The following is a 21,956-nucleotide window of genomic DNA, read 5'->3' on the forward strand; positions in this document are numbered from 1 at the left end:
TCTGCTCGCGTTGTTTCCGGCCCAGCTTTGCGAGCACCGTTCAATGCTCGTGTGTCGATCGACGAAACACACATATAATACACCCCGCCATGTCCCCCCAAGAATACTTCTCCCTGTCTCGGACGAACCATCCAAAAGGCACATAGAAGCCTCCTCAACCTACACCTACCTCTACATCAACACAGCCATCGTCGTCGCCCAACATGGGTTTCTCGACGATAGAATTCGACAAGTACAATCCCGCCTCCGAGAAGGCGAGCGATGCCCGCCAGGACCTCGCGCATCTCGACTACTCCCCGCTCAAGCGCATCTCCGGGCGATCATGGGCAATGGGTATCCTCATCTCCATGGGAGGCATGGTGTAAGTTCTTCCTAGTCAGCATCCGGGCTGCTTACGGGCACTAACGAAACCCAGCTTCGGATATGACACTGGCCAGATCTCGGGATTCCTCGAGATGCCGGACTTCCTCGACCGCTTCGGCGAGCGCGATTCCCCGGACGCCACCCCTAAATTTAGCAACGTCCGCTCCGGCCTCATCGTCGGTCTCCTCTCCATCGGTACCCTCATCGGCGCTCTCGTCGCCGCTCCCATCGCCGACAAGTTCGGTCGCAGACTCTCCATCTCCTTCTGGTGTGTCATCACGTCCATCGGTTTCGTGATCCAGATCGCCGCCGAACGCAATTGGGAACAGATTATGGGCGGCCGTCTCGTGGCAGGATTCGGCGTTGGCGCGTTGAGTCTAATCGTACCAATGTTCCAAGCCGAGACCGCCCCACCCTGGATTCGCGGCGCTCTCGTCTGCGCGTACCAACTCTTCATCACTCTTGGTACGAAATATTTCTTCCTGATCTAACTGATAGCCCGGCTAACTGGTTCAAAGGTATTTTCCTCGCTGCGTGCTTCAACTACGGCACCGTGACGCACCAAGAGCACAGCTCCGCTTCCTGGCGCATCGTCATCGGCCTCGGCTGGCTGTGGACCATCATCCTCGGTGTTGGCATCCTCGCCTTCCCGGAGACTCCCCGTTTCAACTACCGTATCGGCAAAGTCGAAGAGGCCAAGCGCACGCTCTGCCGTGTCTACGGTGCTCCGGAGAACCACTATGCTATCCACGTCCAACTTGAGGAGATCGAGAGCAAGCTGCGCGCCGAGTCACAGATCAAGGGAAGTGCCGTCAGCGAGTTCACCGGAATGTTCAAGGCGCCTCGAATGGCCTACCGCATTGCTCTGGGAATGTTGCTCCAAATGTTCCAGCAGCTGACTGGCGCCAACTACTTCTTTTACTATGGAACTACGATCTTCGCGTCCGTCAACATCGACTCGTTTATCACGCAGATCATCCTCAACGCCATCAACTTCGGTACGACCTTCATTGGCCTCTACATTGTCGAGCACTACGGCCGTCGCAAGTCCCTCATCACTGGCGCTATCTGGATGTTCATCTGCTTCATGATCTTCGCCTCGGTTGGCCACTTCAGCCTCGACCAGGTCAACCCGCAGAATACCCAGGGTGCCGGCATCGCCCTCATCGTGTTTGCTGCTCTCTTCATCTTGGGCTTTGCTACCACCTGGGGACCCATGATCTGGACCATCCAGGCCGAGCTGTTCCCCTCCCGCTACCGTGCCAAGGCGATGGCTCTGTCCACCGCCTCCAACTGGACCTGGAACTTCTTCATCGGTTTCTTCTCCCCCTTCATCACCAAGGCAATCGACTTCCGCTACGGCTACGTCTTTGCTGGATGCAACCTCGTCGCCGCTGGTCTGGTCTACTTCTTCGTTATCGAAGGCCAGGGCCGCACCCTCGAGGAGATCGACACCATGTACCTCGAGCGCGTCACCCCTTGGAAGAGCACCCAGTGGGTGCCTCCCTCCGCCGAGGAGATGGCTAAGATCCGCAAGCAGGCTGGCACGGAGCTTGATCCCAACGCCAGTGACTCTGCTGCCGGCGAGAAGAGCGTCAGGCCGAAGGACCAAGATGGCGCTGCGCATCAAGAGAGGGTTTAGATGTAATGTGGATAAAGACTCGTTTCTTGAATGCCTAAAAAGGCTGATAGATCTGAAATAATGGTGTTGATATGATGAAGTTGTATGGCATGGCATGGAGTTTAGGCTGGTCTGTGGGATTATATCTGGCGCATGGGGGCATTTTATATATACCAATTTTAACATGTATCTTTGATGAAAGCTTTGTTCGAAAAGATACTTTTATCATACTGGCTCTTGCTCTTTGTTGCCTGTGATGACGATCTGATAGGACTATTGTTGCTCTTGGCAAGGTTTACACGAGAGCTGCGTGGTGCCGTCGGAGTCTCGGGCTTTCACCCGGGTCGGTAGCCAACAGAGCCCGAAAATGATAAACAAGGCTCGATATAGGGATGGTAGTATGAGTGGAGCAACGCGTTGATGTAATGTTGGGGCTTCGCTGCAGCGACGGAGTCCTCCCGAAGACGGACAGCCTGAAAATGTAGCTTAATCAATGGTATCTCTCTTCGGGATAAGGTAGACGATAGATCATTCTAGTGAATCATTCTCTTGGCAAGTATCCATCATAGCTTTTTTCCACATGTAGTAGATCGATCCGTTGCGTTACAATCTGGAATTGTGATGAATAAAGTTAGTGAGCTAGGCATGTGTGGTCGTCTCAATGGCTTCAAAAAGGGTCTTGCGGCCTGTTTAGATCCCCCTGACAGGCAGTGAAAACACCACAAGGGCAAGTGAACTCGCACCAGAAGGTAATTGACCAAGCCGTTTCATCAAGTCTAGCAACCGTCGATAGCTAACTACAGAAAACAGTATATGTACGGATGTTCCAAGGCCTCAGGGTTTGGGAACAAAATTTCCAGCTCCATTTGGTGGGGAATCATACTTGATTCGGGTTTGATTTTCAGGTTCGTTCAACAGCGCTGGTAGTATGAGAGATCGCGCACCCCGTTAATCGAGAGATTTACATCGTTATACACGACTATGCGGACACCAAAGCACGCAATTGGAGGCCTGTTATAGGTGAATCGGGCCCAGAAGGTTCATAGCATCCCGACTCCGTCCAAGCAAGGACATTTTGATGCCTTATATGACAACGACCGTAAGTAGACAGTCGGCGTCGGCCTTGTCTAACTCAGCCACTGATTGGAAGCTCCCGAATGCCGATACTTCGGGTCGAGTAGCAGGCCGACGGACGTCACTACGTTGCCGGCAATCAAAAGATATTCATAGCGAGTTCATCTCCACTTTTTGTTTCTTTGCTTCGATGACTAGCTCATCATGCAGTTCTGTTTTCAGGGATCGGGGCCCACTGAGATTCTTACCTGCGGTTCCGAACCTCGAGATTTTGATTCCCTTCCTGGAGAATCGCACTGGGCTATGGTGAAATTGTCATTACCGCAATCGTGGCGTGACTGTTGAATAGGGGCACGTATCTTGAGCTGCAACTGAACTTCAACGATGATGTGAGGTCAACAGGAGGTTGAAAGGTCGGAAAGGGATAACGTATATAAGGAAGCAGATGGACTCGTGGTAATAAGATTATAGGAATAGGATCATTCGACCCGTCGCCTCGTCTTTTCAGCACCGATACAATTGTCGTTCACGCTTTTTCAGGTGCCATTGAATCAAATACACTCTCGTTTACAGAAATTCAATCTCAGGTCAACATGAAGATCGCGGCTATTGTGCCTTTTGTGTCGCTGGCAAATGGATACATCTTCCAGCCAGAAGATCAAGCCGACTTCAGAAACGTAAGATACTGCAACCCGTAGCTTAGTATTTTCAATTGACGTCTGACAAACCAAAGCCCAACATCCCGGCTCTCTTGAACTACACCGAGAGCCAGTATGATATTCCCACCGGGTCCTCCTATTGGGCCAGTTCCTTCATCACTGGAGATGATGGTCGACAGTACATGACTCTGTCCCATCTTCTTACCACTATACCCTCTGTCTGCCGCTCGTCGATACTGGATCTTCAGACGCATGATTATTGGGTTGACCTCACCTACTGCAACAACACCGATGGCAGCGGTTTCGACAATAGTCTCCCCCTGAATGCCGATTACGGGACCTATGGCTTTGGTTCTACTTCGGACGACAGCGTTTCGACGATGTACACCTACGCGCACCCTGAGAAGTCTTTCTCGATTGACTTGGAATGGAACTTGACCTCTCGTGTTATGCTCAATGGAGGGGGTGGCATCATCCCCTTTGGCAGCGTGCCGATTAACGCCACAGAATGGGGCATCCCCAACGGAAGAACCGCGGGTACGATCACGCTGAATAACAAGACCATCTCCGTCGACACCAGCAACTCGTTCACCTGGTACGATAGACAGCTCTCCCACGGAGCCCCGAAGAATTGGACCTGGTTTGAACTTCACTTCCCAGGATCGGACATCAAAGCAAGCATCTGGGCATGGGACCTTATCGATGATGAGAGCACTCGATTCGCAACCATCAGGGTGGGCAATGGGTACCACGTGCTTGCTTATGAGCTTTCGCCCGACTACTCCAACACGTGGACCTCCCCGAACTCCAATCTTGTATACCCGCTCAGCTGGACGCTCACCTTTGAGAACGGCGACCACTTAGTTGTTAACTCTGTGCGTCCGGACCAGGAAATGTATGGCGAGAAGGCATTGATTGACTCGGCTTACGAAGGGTTTGTTGAGGCTACCGGTTCTTTCTATGGACATACCGAATCGTTTGGTGTCATTGAGCTAGTCACGGCCTTCTAGGTTCTTCTTCATCATGTGCTGGAAAGCGGTGACTGAAGACTCTGCAGCAGAATGTTCGAGTTTTTGCGCATCGGCATTTTTGTTTGCAGGCCCTATCATGCGTTGATCTAAGAATACATCTGCTTTCACTCAATCTGCAATAAACATCAGTAAACCACTGACCCTCCCAGCAATTCTTGAGACAAGGTCCACCCTATTTTCTTTTTGGGACAAACCGCAAGGATAAAAGTTTGCAGAGTTTTGAAGAATTATTGTTCCTTCCCGGTTGGGGCACCGCTGTTGTGTAGCCGGTTGGACAGTTGATGCTTTCCAGAGAATAATTGAAAACCAGAAAAAGTCAACGCCGAAGAAGCCATTGAAACTTGGGCACAACTTCTGGGGGGGGATCAAGAGACCTTAATGATTTCAACCCATGAAAAGTGTCAGTGCGTCCGAAAGTGGAAACGTATCATTCGGGAACACAAGTGGCTCTGATCTGCATCACCAATGTGGGGTCACGGGACAACGGCCACCAGTGAGGTCGTGCCTCATGTATGAAGCTGGAATCCGACCGGAAATAATATGCCGTACCCCTGTAAGGTTGTAACTGACGGAACGGACAGGATGAAAGCGATTGCGAATGGCAGCGGTTCAACATAAATGTATCAATATCATTCACATATAAATGTTTGAACAAAAGCACCCAAGATCATGAAGAATTCCTCATCGAGTATCCTTTCATCTTCTTCAGTTACCAAACATACAACACGATGTCCAATCCCAACCCCCATGTCCTCATTGTCGGCGCCGGACTCAGCGGCCTGACACTTGCTCAGATACTGCGCAAGAACAACATCTCTTTCTCGATCTTTGAGCGTGACAGCAGAGCTGACGCCAGAGCGCAAGGTTGGGCCATCGCACTCCATGGTCCCATGCTGGCCGAAGTCTCAGCTTCGATGCCCGCGGATCTCGGACCTATCGAGCAGACCAACCACCTGAGCCCTCTGGATCACATTCCAGCGCAATTCGTCTTCTACGATGTCAGCAAGCCCGACTGGAGAGTTGGCGTCACAGATGATGAGTCCGGCAAGATTGTCCGCGCGAATCGCCAGCGTCTGCGGGACTGGCTCCTCCAGCATCTGACTGTCCAGTTCAACAAGCGCTTGGTGCGCGTGGAAGAACGCGACGACAAAGTTGTGGCGCACTTCGAGGATGGCAGCTCCGAGACCGGCGACATCCTCGTCGGGGCAGAGGGAAGCCGGAGCTTGGTGCGCAGACACATTTTGGGCGGACAAGAGATCATGAAGCCGCTGCCCGTCGGATCCCTGGTTGGCGAGATCGAGTTAACTGGCGACGAGCTCAAGCACCAGATCGAGCTGGGCCACTCGGCTTACATTGTGTTGGACTCGACGCCGCAGAATGAGGGCCCGAGCCAGGTCAGCCTGTTCGCCGCCTTGAACAAAATTAGCCCGGACAAGAAGACCGGATATTTCTACTTCATTCTCCACTGGATCGACAAGGAAGCAGCGAAGAGCACCGAGGAGAAGCCGTTCTGGACTGTTACGGCGTCTCGGGAGGAGCTCATGGCGTTTGCGAGGAAATGCACCAAGCAATATCCCGACAATTTGCGCGTACTTGTCGACAAGGTACCGGTCGAGAGATACAGGCAGCCCGGTATTGTGCTGCAGAGCGTGGGGTTGACTGCTGATCAGCTCCCCGCCGGGAGGATCACTCTAGCTGGAGACGCCGCGCATTCGATGACACCATGTGAGTTTGACCTCTTCAGTGACATATAAAGATTTCACAGCTAACAGCATATTCCACAGTCCGAGGAGAGGCTGGCGTATGCGCAATCACAGATGGCTTAAGACTGGGTCGCGCCATTACCAGCATCCGGGACGCTGGAGGAAAGAGTGAGGATGTGGTCAAATTCATCGCGGAGTATCGCGACGATATGATCACAAGGGGTGCTAAAGCCATTCGCGTGTCTAACCCAGTGCTAGAAGACCATGCAAAGGACGCCAAGTATGAGTTCTACACGTGTGGTAAGAAGGTGTTGCCTCTCGCTAAGGAAAGCGTTACGATCTAAAGACAAATGCTATGAATGGCATCTGGGATTATCTGTGTCCTTTAATGGGTTGAGTTGGAAAAAGAAGGATGGCAGCCTCTCGCCCAGTACTTGGTGGCTCAAAATCGACCTCAAGTTGAGGTAGCAGTCCACTATTCAAAGGACGTCCATAGCGTTACCATAGTTTACATGTGCTCTTTACTGTCTCAAAATACTACCAAAGCTCGCTTCTATGCATCTGTCAAAGTCGGGGCCTTCGTAGCCTCTCACACTTGGAATGAAAACAAAGAAAGAGAAATGCAACAAACCGCGGATACCCTCGCTCTCACAATTAGTAGCTGTTCGGCCAGAACGCGACCTTTCAGACTGGCCCGCGCAAAGATCTTGCAAGCATTTATAGCTGAACTTCCAGCACTCTCTTTTTGTACAAAATGACTGTCTGTGGGTCAGGCACGAATCGGTGCTCGTGAGCACTTCTTGGTGGCTCGTTCTCGTAGGACCAGTCGTATTTCATAATCAGATGACAGAGAATGATCTTGATCTCGTTACTAGTGAAGAACCGCCCAGGGCAAGCATGCTTCCCGTGCCCAAAGCTAAGGAAGTGAGGGCTCGTGGTCACGAATTGCCACTTGTTTTCCTGGCCTGGCTGTTGCCGCATGCGTAGGAACCTGTGGCCGTCAAATTGATCCGGGTTCTCGCCTAGAAACTCTGAATCGCGCACGTGAGAGACAGGGACACCAAGATGAACACCTTTAGGCAGGTATGTGCCATCCGATAGGGTCATTGGCGCCTCGACGCGGCGGTTCATCATATCTGGTTGTCCGAGATGTGAGCGACCGTGTCTTATCTGGAAGAGGAAAGACTGCATGCCACTTACGATGTCCCAGGATGTTCAAGCGCTCGCTTTCCTTCATGCAACTGTCCATAAGCTTCATCTTATACAGGCTTGTTTTCTTCCAGCCACCATCTTCTTGCAAGACTTGAGTGATCTCCTCCCTAAGAAGGCCGAAGTACTTGGGGTTATTAATGAGATCATATAGCAGTGCCGTTAGGTCGGAAGACGTGGTGTGGATAGCAGTGAAAGTAAGGAAAAGCTGGCCCTTCACAATGTCGAGATTGCAATCTCCACGTACGTCGTCTGGCCAGGAGAGCGAATCTTGAGGTTTCGTGGATGTTGGACGGGCCGCTTTCCTCCTCTCCAGTTCGGGAAGAATAATAGCCCGGGCCTTTTTGGTGATACCCTTGATGTACCAGAGTTCCGGAAGGAAGTGATGAACGAACGGCCGCAAGATTGCCGGCCAAGCTCTGAGGCTATTTCCTGAATGCAATGTTACTCCCGTGAATGAGGTTGAGATGTCTATCCATTCGGGGTTATGACAGAGCTCTTCGCCAAGGAAGGTGAGGGCTGACAGTCTAGCCGCAGCTTGAGCTGCCGTCATGTAGAATTGGATATGCTGCCATTCTCCGACCACATGTGCTCGTTATTAGACGACTAGTCAACCGACTAACAGCAATCATTGCATCTGGTGTGCTCTTACCGTTTCCTGTTGGTAAGCTTTCGTCCAAGACTGCCGCCGCCTCATCAGAGAGTCGCTGCGTCAAGCCTCCGAGCGCCTGGGTAAGGTGCTTTCGAATCGTTTCCTGAATGATCTCTTCCTTAGTGCTGAGATGTAGGGCGTCGAGCCCAGGATAAATCGTCAGTTGTTGCTAATGGAGAAGAACGAAGAGTCAGTGCAAGAGCGGGAAGAAAAAGCAGACTGCTTGTTTCAACCCACACGCTCCAAGAACCCAGCGAACGTCAACCGAGGATCGTTACGTATTTCATCGGCCAAATCCAGAGGAATCATGATCAAAGGACCTGAGTCTGTCATAACTTGGAAAGGCCGTCCTGCTGTCTGAAACCTGATTAGATCTATGGGTTTCCATGGCGTAGGAGTCTTTTTGCATTCCTGATGAGTGCGGCACCAGGAAAATCTCAATCGCTGACAATGCCTATGTGCATTACTTATAGCATCGAATCCTTGGCACGCAGCTTACTCTTCTTTGCGGAGAAGCGGGGTCTCAGTCCGGGCATAACAACCCAGCTTGCGGAGCGGACCTTCGGCCCACTAGATACAACATTGGACCGGGTTCTTTGATCGGTCCATTCCGTAGGTATGCTGCTGTTGAGCAATGACACTGTTAGGTGGCGGGGTGTTGACCGCCGGACTTGCGGGATGCGAGCCGTCCCGACTGTCTTCTTATATTATCTTGAATTAGTCCGCACATGTAAGGCCGTCTACCACCTTCATCTCTCCGCCAATCTCAACAAGCAATAATGAAGATCCAGGGACGTACTTTCATTGTCACAGGCGGGTAAGTCAGCCACTGCTCTTGCCTGCGTTATCACTGCTAAGTTGACGACCCAGGGCCTCCGGCCTTGGTCGCGGTTGCGTGGATATGATCATCCGTCAAGGGGGCAATGCTGCGGTCATCGACACCAACAGCAATCTCGGGACCGCCGCGACTACGGAACTTGGACCTTCGATGAAGTTTCTGCATTGCGATATCACCATTACGCAGAGTGTCGCAGATGCTATCAAGGACACTCTTGACTGGGCGCAAGGGGCCGGCAAACCCATCAGCGGTATCTTTCACTGCTGCTGGAACTGGTTCTCCGTGCATGGTGTGGATTTCCACCTCACGCTATTACTTACAAGGCGCGAAGTTCTCTCCCTAGTGAGGAGGCTACTGCGATTCTAGCTACTGGATGCAGAGCGCCATGGAGACCGTCCTGAACGTCAATTTGCGTGGCACCCTTGATCCCATCCGCCAACTCCTGCCTCACCTAGCCGCCATGTCCCGAGAAAGACCGGACGGAGAGCGGGGCGTTGTGATCATGGTGGCCAGCTCCGCAGCTTTCGAAGGACAATCTGGCCTGGTAGTCTATTCGGGTAGTAAAGGGGCAGTTGTATCAATGACGCTGCCCATGGCACGAGATCTTGGCAACACGGCATTCGTGTAGTTACGATTGCGCCAGGCTTGTTCGAGACAGGGATGACGGCGCCCATGCGACCACAGGACCGCGAGATGCTGACCGGGGCTATGGAGTTTCCTTGGCGACCAGGAATGCCGGAAGGATTCGCTAGGCTTGTGAAAGAGGTGATAGGGAGTACCATGTTGAACGGTGAAGTGATCCGGCTTGATGGCGGAGCTAGGTTGCCGAAGGTTTTCTAGCTCACCAGGAATGAGACAGAGACGGCGAATTTTAATATTCAAATAACCTGAGAATTTAGGAGTCCAGAGTTAGGCAAAGTGCGTAAACATAGTAGATGGCACCAGGAATCAGGGTTTGTGTTAGGTCAGATAAGAAAACAAATCAGAGAAGTGGCTCGAAGAGATGGAAGTCCGCACATTTTGTGTACTGTAGTAAGTGATGGGTGTAGAACGGAGGACCCATATCTGCCGTCCGCTTGCGGGAAACACCTTCGCCTCTGCTGCCGTCTGTCTGTAATGTTACCGGAATAGCTGATGTGTGGCACATCCGCATCAGATTGGCTTTGCATGTGTACTCCTAGCTGCTCAAGGTTGGATGGCGCAGGGATCCCACCCCTGGACGAAAGTCGTCGTGTGGAGTGAGTCCGAGTGACACCGGCTGCTGTGCGGAGCGGGGACCCGAAAGTGGGTCACGCATTTACCAGCCGCAGGGCCGAATGAGGAAAACCCGACCCGACAACACGGCCACTGAGACTTGAACAACAGTCATGTGTGTTATGACCAAAACAAACCTGGCGGACCAAGTTGCGACATTTGGAACCAGTTCCAGAGGCTCAATCTGGTAATCTCTCGTCAAAGAAGCTTCCCGCTTGACAGCTGCGTAGACTCACCGAACAGTAGCACAATACTTGTAGTAGATCTTCTGGCGAGCCATACAATGCTGCTCGCCGTTCTTGATACATCATTAACATTGGCGTCTTACCCTACGGTCAATGTGAAACGATTTGGACGGCTTGCAGGACCAAGACCTCGCGGCCTAATCAGGCATGGGCGAGGGAGTCCACATGACCAGCTCGAATGATTGCTTGTGTCGTCGGCCACGGTTTCCTTCCCACCCCCAACGACTCATTCCAAATATGAAATAGCCTTTCTTGGGCTGAAAGTCCGCCAGATGAATGTCCGCCCAGATCCCGGTTACAACCTGGAGTGTCAGCGCAAACCCTGCGGTGAGCAAAAGCCTCCTTGGCCGCTAGTACTCCAGGTCATTGGCGCCAGCACTTCATCAAGCGGACTTCATGCACGGACGGCAGATTATGGCGGAATTCACTGAAAAGTGAGAGCAGCGACTGTACATCATGTGGTGGGAATCGTGGGATAATTCGTACGTCGGCTCGATGGCTTAAATTTCGTGACATCTCCCGAGCTGCAAGTCGAATGCCATTCATCTTATCCACATTTAGTCTCGCTGCCTCCTTACGTACTCTGAGTCCGAAACAGCAACCCAACGACTTCCGCGCAGCGAAGCTTTACAGAAAGCTTTAACGCCATGTCTCATTACGCCGCAGCCCATCAGAACCCCCAGGGTCCAGGCGACGCACGCCCCACGGCTCTCCAAATCATCGAAGACGAAAATCTCATCGGAAAGCTGGTAGGTAAGACAATTTTCATTACCGGCGCAAACCAAGGCATCGGATTGGACACTGCTCGCGCCCTCTACGCGCCCGGCGCCGATGTTTTCCTAGGCGTTCGGAGCAACGAGAAGGGCGACAAGGCCATCGCCGACATTAGGAAAACCCCGAATCTTCCTGGGAGAGGATCACTCCAGGCTGTCGTGCTGTCACTGGACTCACTTGACTCCGTGCGGGAGGGTGCCGAGAGTTTCCTGGGCAAGAGCGAGGGCAAACTCAACATCCTCATCAATAACGCCGATGTCATACAGCACGAAAAGACGAAGACTGTTGACGGGTTTGAGTCCCACTTTGGGACGAATCACGTTGGGCATTTCCTTCTCTTCCAACTGCTGCGGCCCGCGCTGCTGGCATCTGTCACTCCGGAGTTCCACTCACGCGTCGTGGCCGTCTCCTCGATGGCTCACCGCGCGAGCGAAATCCGATTCCACGATTTCAACTTTGAGGAAGAAGGCTCCTTCGAGCAGTCAGTGGCCTATGGACACTCCAAAACGGCCAACATTTACTTTTCAAACGAGATTGAGAGGCGCTACAGCTCCCGAGGTCTCCACTCGCTGTCTTTGCATCCCGGATCTATTATGACGAACATGTCTGCGGCGCAGCCAGTCGACGTGGAAGCTGCGAAGGCGGCAATGGGCGAAGAGCTGTTCAACAAGATGATGAGAATCCTCAAGAGCCCGGCCCAAGGGGCTTCCACCACTGTCTACGCCGCAGTCAGCAAGGAGTGGGAGGGAAGAGGTGGCAAATATCTGAGCGACTGTGTCGAGGCTCACCCCACATCTGCCGGATACAACATGATGTCGACCGACACGGGGTATGCGCCTTGGGCTTACGACGAGGCAAAAGCTGCATTGCTTTGGAAGGAGTCATGCAAGCTGCTCGGTATAGAGGAAGAATAACGCGAGGGTTGACATGTCGAATCACTAGGCTTGGGTCCATCCCTAAGCGCCTGACGTGGCGAGGTTAAGACAGGGCGGCAAGGGTAGACATGGAAAGATTACTGATGACGAGATCAGATGGATGTTGTAGAAGTAAGATATATTCAAGTAAACAAAGCCTATCTTGTGAGACAACAACAGTGAAGATACTGAATTTCACTCTGCCCATGATCACTGTTCACCCCATGAATGACCCCGTATGAGCAGCTTCGCAACCATTGCCCACCACATACGACCATACCCATTGGAAAACTCGGGATCCCGTCCGCTCTCCCATCGATAAACCAGTGAGGGCTGGAGTAGTAGTCGGGTCGGTGACGACCGGCGAATGCCCGGTGTTGTATGTTTTTTGCCTCTGACGAGGGTGGGTGACGATGTCTAGCTTTTGGCGCCCCAAAAACACTCGTGTCCAGCAATAGTTTTGCTGCCTTTTAAGCAAACGTGGTCGAAATGAATACTTCTTCGCTTTTCTCAACTGAGATACTGGCGGCAAGGGCCATTGCAACAGAATGGGTACAGCACAGGCTGCACATGAAGAACACGCTGGCAACGGCGTATAGCATCAACGTCCCATCATACCTTCATCCACATATCTTGCCCCTTCTTCCTCCTTTTGACTTCCCTAGCGGTCATCATGAATGCCATCTCCAACGATAGACTTGTTCCTGCAAAAGCCTGAGCACCAACGTAAGAACCGCCGACAGCGGAAATGAGAGCTCCTCCGATCGGGGGCCCGACCAAACCCGCAAAGCTCACAATCGTGAACACCATCCCGATGCTAGTACCCTGCTTCTGCGGATCAGATGTAAGAGATGCCAAAGCGGATGGCAACAGCGACTGAAAACCACCGGTGGCCATACCAGAAAAGGACGCCCAAACATATACGCCCGCTGGAGAGGAGACCGCGATCCAGGAAAACAGAAGCAAAGCATCTGGTCCATCAGTAGGCACGAAGACGGTAAGGTTCCCGAACCTATCAGCAAGATGTGTGAGCAGGAGTCGGCCCACCATTCCAACGCCATTCATCATCATGACGAGGGTTAGTGAGTTGGTATACGATATGCCCTGGATGTCTCGGGCATAGGCGGCGACGAAGAAGAAAGCGAAGTAGGCTCCCATCAGGCACTGTATCAAGCATCAGCATCGAAACCGATAGTGGCCATTGTCCATGTAGGGGGTAACTTACCAGGACAGAGCCACATGCATAGGATGTGTACTCGAGCTCGCGGAACGCCGACCATTCGACAAACTGCCCCGTCTTACGGGGAAGAACCCTTGGTCGTAAGATAGCGACCGCAATCGCCAATCCACCACCTTGGACAAATTCGATTGTCCTCATTGTCCACCCGAAGCCCACTCTCGGTAATAGTTAGCGTACTAGCACCGGGTACAATATGCCCCCGACTCCGCTGCCACAAGCGGTGGCGCCAATCGCCAGCGACCGACGCTTGTTGAAATACGTTGACACGATGGCAACGGCCGGGCAGAAGAGACAGCCACTACCAATACCAGCGCAGATACCTTGCGCCAGGAATATCTGCCAATACTTCGTGCATGCCGACGTTGCTAATGTTCCGGTTATCGTCAAGATAGCCCCGGAGATGGCTAATGGGCGGAAGAACCCTGCGTCAGTCAGACGACCAGTGAAGGTGCCGATGAAGAAGAGCAGGAAGACGTTGATGGATCCGATCTAGGAAATGTCGGATGGTGGGCGGTCAAGAGCTGTGACGTAGTAGCTTTGAAAGACGCCGAAAGAATTGATCACACCCCTAGTCAACATTTTCAGGCATTTCTTGCTGAGGAAACTCTGGCGGGGGAGCTAGGGGAGGCAACGTACCACGTGTTCATCATGACCAGAAACGTCCCCAAGACTGCCAGAGTTGATTATTAATTCATGCGCAACGAACCAATGTCATCGCCACTTACCACTCAGCCAAGCCCAAAGACCTCCATCAGGAGGAGGTCCCGGGTCGGAAAGGGAGGTCGAAGCAGCTACGCTGGGCACGCGTTTCGCTATGGTGTTGGTCCTGCCATCATGCAAATTATTTGACGCCTCATTTCGGAAATTTCCTCGGGCGTCATTCCCATGGTCTAACCTCGCGTCGGTAACGGAGCTCGTCGTATCATGGCCCGACCTCCTGTCAGTGACGTCTTGCGAAGCATCTTGTTGCAGATAATGCTCCTTCTTCTCTATGGCGTCTGCCTGGTCTGGGAAGCCAGTTGTGGCCGCCATTGAATATCGATCCCGGATGTAAACAAGTTTAACTCTAGAACTAACTGTCGAGTGAGTTAATAATACGAGGTAGGTTGGGTGAAGGGAGATAATGAGTCTTCATAAGGGCATTGTGATCAAAATGATTCAACCCGCTGGGTTTCTTACGTCTCTTTGTCCACCGGATCCTGTCAGTAGTGGTGGTATTTCTACTAGGTGTTACCAAAAGGTCGACCACCTAGACATTAATCGCTGAGAAAGATCCACTACAGTCAAGACATGAAAATCCTCAGCGGGGCAGCTAACTACCACCGATAACAAAATTGTATGGAAAGTGGTCATCCAAAGGAGTGTAAGGCGTATTTGACGAGATGATCACTAATCAAAGATCCCCACAGTAACTCACAACTCCCAACTTGGGAACCTGTCCATGGATGCCGCGGATTCCAGGCCTTGTCTAGCCATTACCTTCGGATATCCCGTCACTGATAAAGTCATGGTGAAGGGCTTAACGGGGCAAGTGGAGCGCGCGCAGAGCAAGGTCTATTCGCCCGGGGACCAAAGCAAAGAGAAAGACAGCGCAGAGAATCTGACAGCGCGAGACGTCAGGATATCTTTAATATGAAAACCCAGGACTTTGTTTTAAGAATATGAGTGTAATATGTCAACTATTCGAAACTACAGTTGACGCGCATCTTCGATAATGTGATCGGAATTCAGCCCATCACCAACGAAGTAGTTCGGCGCATCATCCATAGCATGAACAAAGTCGTTCGGGCCCATTGTCGCATCCGCCGAAGACCCCAGAAAGTAAGACATAATGTCAGCCGACATGAAAGGTTTATCGTTTGCACCGTAATTCATCGCGAAGGTGTGTTTATCATTCCTTCATCTCTGAATTGCACCGGCGACCTGCCGTTCCACGACTGACCCATGTCACTCCAGTCCATTACTGGCTCTGAACTCAAGTTCGAGGCGACCTCTACGGATGTCCGCGATTCCTGTGGAGTCGGCAAAGGCCCTCTCTTGTTCAGATGCTGAGTAAACCTTCGTATGGTTGCCGTTGATATACGGTCCAAAATGTCGCGATTTCTCTTCGCCTCTGGCCAAAGTTCTCCGATGGCGCTCAAGATATCCGAGGCGACTTTCAGCGAGGGGATTACAGAGTCGAAATCCTCTTCCTTGACAATCTCCGAAGGCTTCCAGACGCAGTAAAACATGGCCATGACAAACAAGAAGAGAGAATGAATGCTGAGCCATCCATATTGGAGAGAGTTCGCGACATAGAGTGAATGGTAGAGCTCTGTGCATGTCAGAGCACTCTGGAAGCATCCGCGCAGTGACGCCTTGTCCGGGTTCTGTATCCTCGGACTTGGTCGAAGTATCAGCATCGTAAGCTCATGATACTTGATCTCACATAGGGTACTATTGTAATGCCCTGGGCTTCCTTCAGGATGTCTCGGTATATTATGCTTCCACTGGCGCAGCCGACTCAGGATGTCGACTCTCCAACTCTCTGCATCAACAACCATGGGTTGTGTGTACGGCGGGTACTGCCGATCGACACAGTAAAGGACGCACTTGATCTCGGAGTTGAACCTCGCGAGCCTGAAAAGATGCATGGCACTGGTAACGTTGGTGGGTGGCTCCGACTCTTGGCGTTGCTTGAGCTGATCCGACTTCAGTTGTTCGTCGCCTACGTCCAAGGGCAGCTGCGGACATGGTCAGCTCAGGTACATTGCCGTTGGAATATTGAAAGAAGTAGGGTACTTGCTCTGAGCTCGCATTGCTCATCCACCACACCCATTGGTCTCCCCATCAGGGTGCTCAAGAGTCTGTCAATTGTATAAGTACACCAGAAGACCCGAGTCCGCAACTCTCTCTCGAATGTAGAAAATGTACTCTCCGGTACATTGCGATGTAGCCCCAGTTCTATTGCTAATGCGAGTCCATGGTGGTGGAGCGACCAAAGACTCAATCCGGACGACGGGCTGTTGAATGCATATATCTCGAGGAGCAAGATGCATTGAACAGATGCAATAGAAGATGTCTTGAAGATCTCATCGACAAGTTTCATGGCGGAGGAGTAGTACCCTTCGGCAGACAGCGCCACCTTGGTTCGCCGGGAGAGGTGTGCTGCGCCTATGGCGAGAACCATGAAGACCTGGAATTTGTCTACTAAAAAGATCTCGGCGGCGCCATATGCCCGACTCACAGTTTCCCAATGAGTGGACTCGTGGAGGAACGGAAACTGTAGATGGACGTGTTCGAAATATGCCTGCGAGAGCCATCTTGCCTGCCTCTCATCGGCAGGCAGATCTTTCTGATGAGGCGCGAGAAGATCTGAAGGGACAAGAATGCTGTTGTGAGCAAATTCAGGGGCGGAGGTTCGATCAGGCACAGATAGGATCTGTTTCCCCAGGCCAGCCAGGACGAACTTGGTGAAAAACAAGCCGCTGGATGGGCCAAGGTATCGAAGATCTGCGCCGTTAGTGACGGATATGAGTCCGATTTGCTCAGAGATTGTGTCCAGAGATTCTCTATTTTGGTTATTGCGCATTTGGGCTGGCAGCTCAAGAGTTTCGACTTCGTTCGACACGCCTGCTGATTTGTTCAATTGCCCTGGTCCAGCACTTAGGTCGAAACTAGGTAAACGCTCTTGAATGACGGACTCTAGCCATCGAACCCGGGCTTCTAGATCGTTCACATAACCGACGCGGGTCAGCTCGCGAGCTCGGTATGGCAAGGCACCCTCATCTGGGCGACGCCTTACCTCCGAGGGATCTCCCGTGATGAACCTCCCCCGACGCATTGGGTACCCGCGCGGTGGCAAGCGCCGCAAGCCGGCAAAAGAGCATCACACTAGTTATTCGCGGTCAACACATCGTTCACAGCAGTTGGCACGGGGGGAACCGGCGGGTAGCCGAAACGGAAGGGAAGGCTTACACGGATTTTCCGTTTTTGGCACCGCACGCAGGCTGCACCAATCCCTGACCTGACCTTGTGCGGTATCGGGGATTCTAAGGTAGGCGGCAAGTTCATCGTCCTCTTCGTTGCTTCGGTTGGCATGGTGGTCTGGTCGTTTGACTGTGACGATCTGTGGAATGCGAGCAATGAAGACGGATGTTGCTCTGACAAAACACGGAGGTTTCCTTCTGTTCGGCTGGATGTTGCTTATGTGATTCGTCTGCTAACTAGCACGGCGCGGGTATTCCGTCTCCGAGGCGGCCCATTCCGTGCCCAGGCACTTGGATCCTCCGCAGTGGGGGAGGTAGGCGGGCTGGCCCGCATCGAATCCTATTGCTTAGCGCTCTTAGACGTGCACTCGCAAAAACATGGTGAACTAACTCACTACGATGTGTGGATGTATGCGATTATGTACATACCGGATGATGGTTAGATGTGAAGAAGGATTGGTAACAGAAGAAGACGTCCGTTTTGGAGACACTATGCGCATATGCGGCATCCCTGGTCCATTTGAACTGTCATTTCTGAAAAATCAAATTCTTTCTAGGAAAGCACCGGAAAGTTATGGCTTCACATAAGCCGAGTCTCGTGCTTTCGAGGTTGAATGATAGAAGGAAAGGCTTCCATTCCGAGTCAGCTTTTCACAGTCCCACAATAGTCACATGTCGGAGCCGAGTATTTGTCCCCTAGTTCTCAGCAGATGATTCACGAATGATGCAAGAAGCGGTCGGACCTCTATAGGGTGTAATACGGCTTAGGTGACACCGTGGCAGGCATTGCTAGGCTCGACCAGGATGCCGCCAATGGCTTCAACATTGTCTTGCTTGCTCCTTATCCGGTCTTGTTTGGCCACTCATGCATGCCTTTACAACTGCGTATAGCTGTTAAAAAGGCCATGGCTGCGACCTGTTGCTAGAAATCCCCCCCCTCCATCAAATCATCACCTCGAAAGAAGACGGTTCTCAGGATGCCCCTATACGAAGTCAGCTTTGCTGCGCCTCTCACAGCTGCCCAGAAAGCTGAACTGGCAAAGGCCATCACTGATATCCACGCTGAAGCCTTTCAAACGCCACGATGGTTTGTGAATGTGTTGTTCACGGACGCATCTCAGCACACTTGGTTTGTGGGTGGACGACCTGTGAGTAGAAAAGGAGTGCATGTCACATAGGATATTGACAACTGATGTCGTTCTTAAGCGACTCTCGAATCGAATCATGGCATGTGTGCGGAATGGTGCCCACCGCACCAGGGAAGCCTGGGAGCAACTATGTCAGGATATCAATTCCGCGTGGCGTCGAATCGTGCATCCAAGTTACATCGTCAATGGGCTCCCTCCGAATGAGCTGGAGTTGGCTGCTATTTTCGTCACGGGCGAGCTGATGGCGGGCTTTAAGGTCGGGCTGCCAGTGCCCAAAGCGGGAGAGGAGCAATCGTGGGCACAGCAACACTTCGAAGTCTTTAAGCAAAGGGCAGGACTTGGTGACGAAGTTTTCGTTGATTTTCTGGGCGAAATGGAAGAAAGTCCTTGACCGAAGAGTAGTCCGCAGCACTGAATGGGACCTGCCAGAGGCGTCCGCTCCAACTACCAAATACTCAGAAACCAAACCCAGAACCGGCTCCTTAGCGGATGAGTAATTCAGCATGGCCACTCAATTCTTGGAGACTTGAATGAGTGTTTCCCTAATTTATCATCAGACGTACGAACTGGCAGATGTGGTAATCTAGCTTGTTGTTTTCTTACGTGAACAGAGTTTCTCATCAAGCATGCATGCCAGAATCGACCACCAAGAATCTTACCGGCGAAACACTAATCTCACTCTCAAGGGGCAATTTCTTTCACACAGTCAGATATTCTTGGGTCTGGGATGGGGTTTGGAGATTGGCCAAGTGTCTGTGACACAATCGTGCACGCAACTAGTCGACAAATGTGCGAAGAGCTCTGCATATATGATAAAGGCCTTCGCCATTGATGATGTGGTGAACGTTTTGTGCCAAATTTAGTCCTTCCATTGCGTTCTCTTCACATTCCGCCAAACACTCCCTGTTCTCCCAGTCCTCAATATGTCATAAATTGCTGCGTCGCTCCGTTGCGGGTGAACTTAGATACCTGCGAGAAGCTGTCAGTTTGTGTTACCGATTTTGATCGATGCAAGTGTAGGTAACGCACCCAGAGACTCGGCGAGAGCCCTACCAACTGCAGCCGCCGAGGCCGGGTTCTGGCCGGTAATCAGCCGGCCATCGACCACGACCTGCTCCGCCCATGGTTTGTCTGCCTTGATGTAGATGCCACCAGCACGCTTAACAGCGTCTTCCAGCAGCTCAGGCATGACTTCAGTCAGCCCAATGATGTCCTCTTCCTCGTTACTGAAGCCGGTCACCCGACGACCTTCAATGAGGGGCTTTCCATCAATTTGGACGTTGACGAGAACAATGGGGCCGTGGCACACGGCAGCGACAATCTTGCCTGCCTGATAAAACTCAGAAATGACCTTCAAGGAATTCTCATCATCGACGAGATCGAACATTGGGCCGTGACCGCCAGGGAAGAAGACGGCGTCGAACTCCAAAGCGCGGTATCGCTCAGGGGTTGAGTCTGCTGCCACAACGCTTTCTCGGTCTCGTAAAACCTCACGGAGTCCTCGTCCTTGAAGTTTTCAACCGACTTCTGGTCAATGGGGGCTTCTCCGCCCTTGGGAGAAGCAACGATGATCTCAGCCCGCGGGGGGTTAAGCTTGTTGCCGTTGGCGTCTTTGCCCGTTAAGGCGTAGTAGGGGCGGGCGAACTCGGGCTGCACACCACATCTGTCAGTGTCAACGGATCTTGCAATTCATGGAATGGAGTATACGTACGGGATACCAGCCCGTAGGCTTGATCTGATCGACGCTCCATTGCAACTTAGGCGTTTTACTCATATGTCCAGCGCTGGCCAGGACGACAAAAACCTTAGGGGCCATGATGGGTGCGATTTTTTTTTTTAATTTTTTTTTTTTTTTAACGCCATGGCGGCAAGGGCGCAGCCGCCCTTGCGGCAGACCTCCCGAAGGGTATGTGGCGTGGAGGGCCGCAGGATCTAGCTATCTACTGTGTAGTACACGCCTCTTCCTAGCGTCCTCCAGATCTTGCCCGAGGGCCACTATGTGTTCTATCCGTCCCTAGTTCCCACTGGTGCCCTAGTTCCGTTATAGCAATCTGCTGTCCTGATAACTATAGGTAGTCTGTTGTTGAGAGGATAGGTTAAGTCCTATCTATTAGTAACGCGGGCAGATCTTCTGGAAGAAGTCTGTCACGTCAAGGAAGGCCTGGAAGCCTTCATAATCGGTGATTAGCCCCTTAAAGTAGCGCTCTAGAGAGCCTATAGGTCCTAGAGGCTCCCTTCGACTATAAGGGTGGAGGATAGGCCACCGTTGCCTCCTCACTAGTGTCTTACGGCAGTAGACCAGGTGGTCTGCCTCTTTAGCCTCCCCGCAGGAGCAGGAAAGCAGTGCTTCTGTGTGGTTAAAGCGTTGATGATACTGTTCGAAGTCTCCGTGGCCTGATCGTGCTGCTAGGAGATGATGAAGGGTAGCTCTTAGTAGAGCTAGTTCAGGAGGGCAGCCAAGGGTGGCCTTAAGCCCCAGCTGGGTATAACAGGGGGGTGCCTCTTTCTTCCACCATTTTCTATGCTGGTGTTGTTTGCGTTCTTGAGCAAGCCGCTTGATCCCTGATAGGGTCGGCAGTAGGCCTCTGGGGACTGGCAGCGTTGTGCCCTCCTTAGCTAAGCTGTCAGCCTCCTCGTTTCCTTTTATCCCTTGGTGCCCTGGGGACCAGTGGGTTTGTATAGTATATATCCTGGCTGCTGCCTGGATCTCTAAGAAGGCAGCTTGTGAGGAGTCTGGGATGTTGCCGCGTATCCCCTGGATGACACTGGTGTTATCAATACAGATATGTATAGGCTGGCCTTGGGAGGTAGGAAGGGCCCTTTGGAGCCCTGCCCTCGCCCCCTCTGCCTCGCCATCAAATACTTCTGCAATGCTGAGACGGCCGCACCCTTGGGCTATCCGTTTGTTTCCGCGGTAGATAACAAAGCCGAATCCCGTAGCCCCATTAGTGGCTTTAGAGCCGTCTGAGTAGATAATCGTATGGTTATCTGGCACAGTCTTAACCCAGTTCTGAAACGCTTTAGCTGCCTTCTCCTTATCCTGGCCAGCTGTAGGGTCTTTTGATCCTGAGAGGTGCTGTGGCTGTAGGAGCATCGGCCTTGGGCACTTAGGTAGGAGGGCTGCTGTTCTTTGAAGCCTTGTTTCCTGCCGCCCTAGCTGTGGAAGCCTAGGGACTAAGGGGTTGTGTTGGTCAACCTTCTGTAGGCGTGTGGCAAAGCGTAGGCGTGCTGCCTCAAGGGCTACTTTTGCTGTAGGCAGGCCA

At 52.1% G+C, this 21,956-nt stretch overlaps 9 protein-coding genes across 9 annotated transcripts; 6 read left to right on the forward strand and 3 right to left on the reverse strand.

Moving 5' to 3' along the window:
* Positions 1-203: 203 nt before the first annotated feature.
* ght1-1 (High-affinity glucose transporter ght1) lies at positions 204-2,005 on the forward strand (the record flags this gene model as incomplete). The annotated part of the gene is made up of 3 exons (XM_037321550.1): positions 204-361; positions 416-828; positions 882-2,005. The coding sequence occupies 3 exons, from the start codon at positions 204-206 to the stop codon at positions 2,003-2,005; spliced, it is 1,695 nt and encodes a 564-aa protein (XP_037179733.1).
* A 1,646-nt stretch (positions 2,006-3,651) lies between these two features.
* On the forward strand, positions 3,652-4,727 carry khs (Kievitone hydratase; the record flags this gene model as incomplete). The annotated part of the gene is made up of 2 exons (XM_037321551.1): positions 3,652-3,735; positions 3,792-4,727. The coding sequence occupies 2 exons, from the start codon at positions 3,652-3,654 to the stop codon at positions 4,725-4,727; spliced, it is 1,020 nt and encodes a 339-aa protein (XP_037180005.1).
* Positions 4,728-5,476: 749 nt separating this feature from the next.
* CGCA056_v006301 (putative FAD-dependent monooxygenase) lies at positions 5,477-6,795 on the forward strand (the record flags this gene model as incomplete). Its single annotated transcript, XM_037321552.1, has 2 exons — positions 5,477-6,473; positions 6,533-6,795. 2 exons carry the CDS (start codon positions 5,477-5,479, stop codon positions 6,793-6,795), a joined length of 1,260 nt encoding a protein of 419 aa, XP_037178889.1.
* Positions 6,796-7,168: 373 nt separating this feature from the next.
* P450-1-6 (Cytochrome P450 monooygenase 1) lies at positions 7,169-8,213 on the reverse strand (the record flags this gene model as incomplete). The annotated part of the gene is made up of 2 exons (XM_037321553.1): positions 7,169-7,587; positions 7,652-8,213. The coding sequence occupies 2 exons, from the start codon at positions 8,211-8,213 to the stop codon at positions 7,169-7,171; spliced, it is 981 nt and encodes a 326-aa protein (XP_037180003.1).
* An 878-nt stretch (positions 8,214-9,091) lies between these two features.
* Positions 9,092-9,516, forward strand: linB-2 (2,5-dichloro-2,5-cyclohexadiene-1,4-diol dehydrogenase; the record flags this gene model as incomplete). Its single annotated transcript, XM_037321554.1, has 2 exons — positions 9,092-9,129; positions 9,183-9,516. 2 exons carry the CDS (start codon positions 9,092-9,094, stop codon positions 9,514-9,516), a joined length of 372 nt encoding a protein of 123 aa, XP_037180004.1.
* Positions 9,517-11,296: 1,780 nt separating this feature from the next.
* CGCA056_v006304 (Retinol dehydrogenase 12) lies at positions 11,297-12,337 on the forward strand (the record flags this gene model as incomplete). The annotated part of the gene is made up of 1 exon (XM_037321555.1): positions 11,297-12,337. One exon carries the CDS (start codon positions 11,297-11,299, stop codon positions 12,335-12,337), a length of 1,041 nt encoding a protein of 346 aa, XP_037180008.1.
* A 612-nt stretch (positions 12,338-12,949) lies between these two features.
* On the reverse strand, positions 12,950-17,148 carry apdF-15 (Aspyridones efflux protein apdF; the record flags this gene model as incomplete). The annotated part of the gene is made up of 6 exons (XM_037321556.1): positions 12,950-13,501; positions 13,563-13,650; positions 14,214-14,247; positions 14,303-14,653; positions 15,661-16,300; positions 16,621-17,148. The coding sequence occupies 6 exons, from the start codon at positions 17,146-17,148 to the stop codon at positions 12,950-12,952; spliced, it is 2,193 nt and encodes a 730-aa protein (XP_037180009.1).
* Positions 17,149-18,522: 1,374 nt separating this feature from the next.
* On the forward strand, positions 18,523-19,084 carry CGCA056_v006306 (uncharacterized protein; the record flags this gene model as incomplete). Its single annotated transcript, XM_037321557.1, has 2 exons — positions 18,523-18,693; positions 18,752-19,084. The coding sequence occupies 2 exons, from the start codon at positions 18,523-18,525 to the stop codon at positions 19,082-19,084; spliced, it is 504 nt and encodes a 167-aa protein (XP_037180006.1).
* Positions 19,085-19,675: 591 nt separating this feature from the next.
* GLX3-1 (Glyoxalase 3) lies at positions 19,676-20,080 on the reverse strand (the record flags this gene model as incomplete). Its single annotated transcript, XM_037321558.1, has 1 exon — positions 19,676-20,080. The coding sequence occupies one exon, from the start codon at positions 20,078-20,080 to the stop codon at positions 19,676-19,678; it is 405 nt and encodes a 134-aa protein (XP_037180007.1).
* Between the last annotated feature and the right edge of the window lie 1,876 nt (positions 20,081-21,956).

The sequence above is a fragment of the Colletotrichum aenigma genome (assembly GCF_013390185.1).
Source record: "Colletotrichum aenigma strain Cg56 chromosome Unknown KSG_Cg56_contig04, whole genome shotgun sequence".
Classification (NCBI taxonomy): Eukaryota; Fungi; Ascomycota; class Sordariomycetes; order Glomerellales; family Glomerellaceae; genus Colletotrichum; species Colletotrichum aenigma.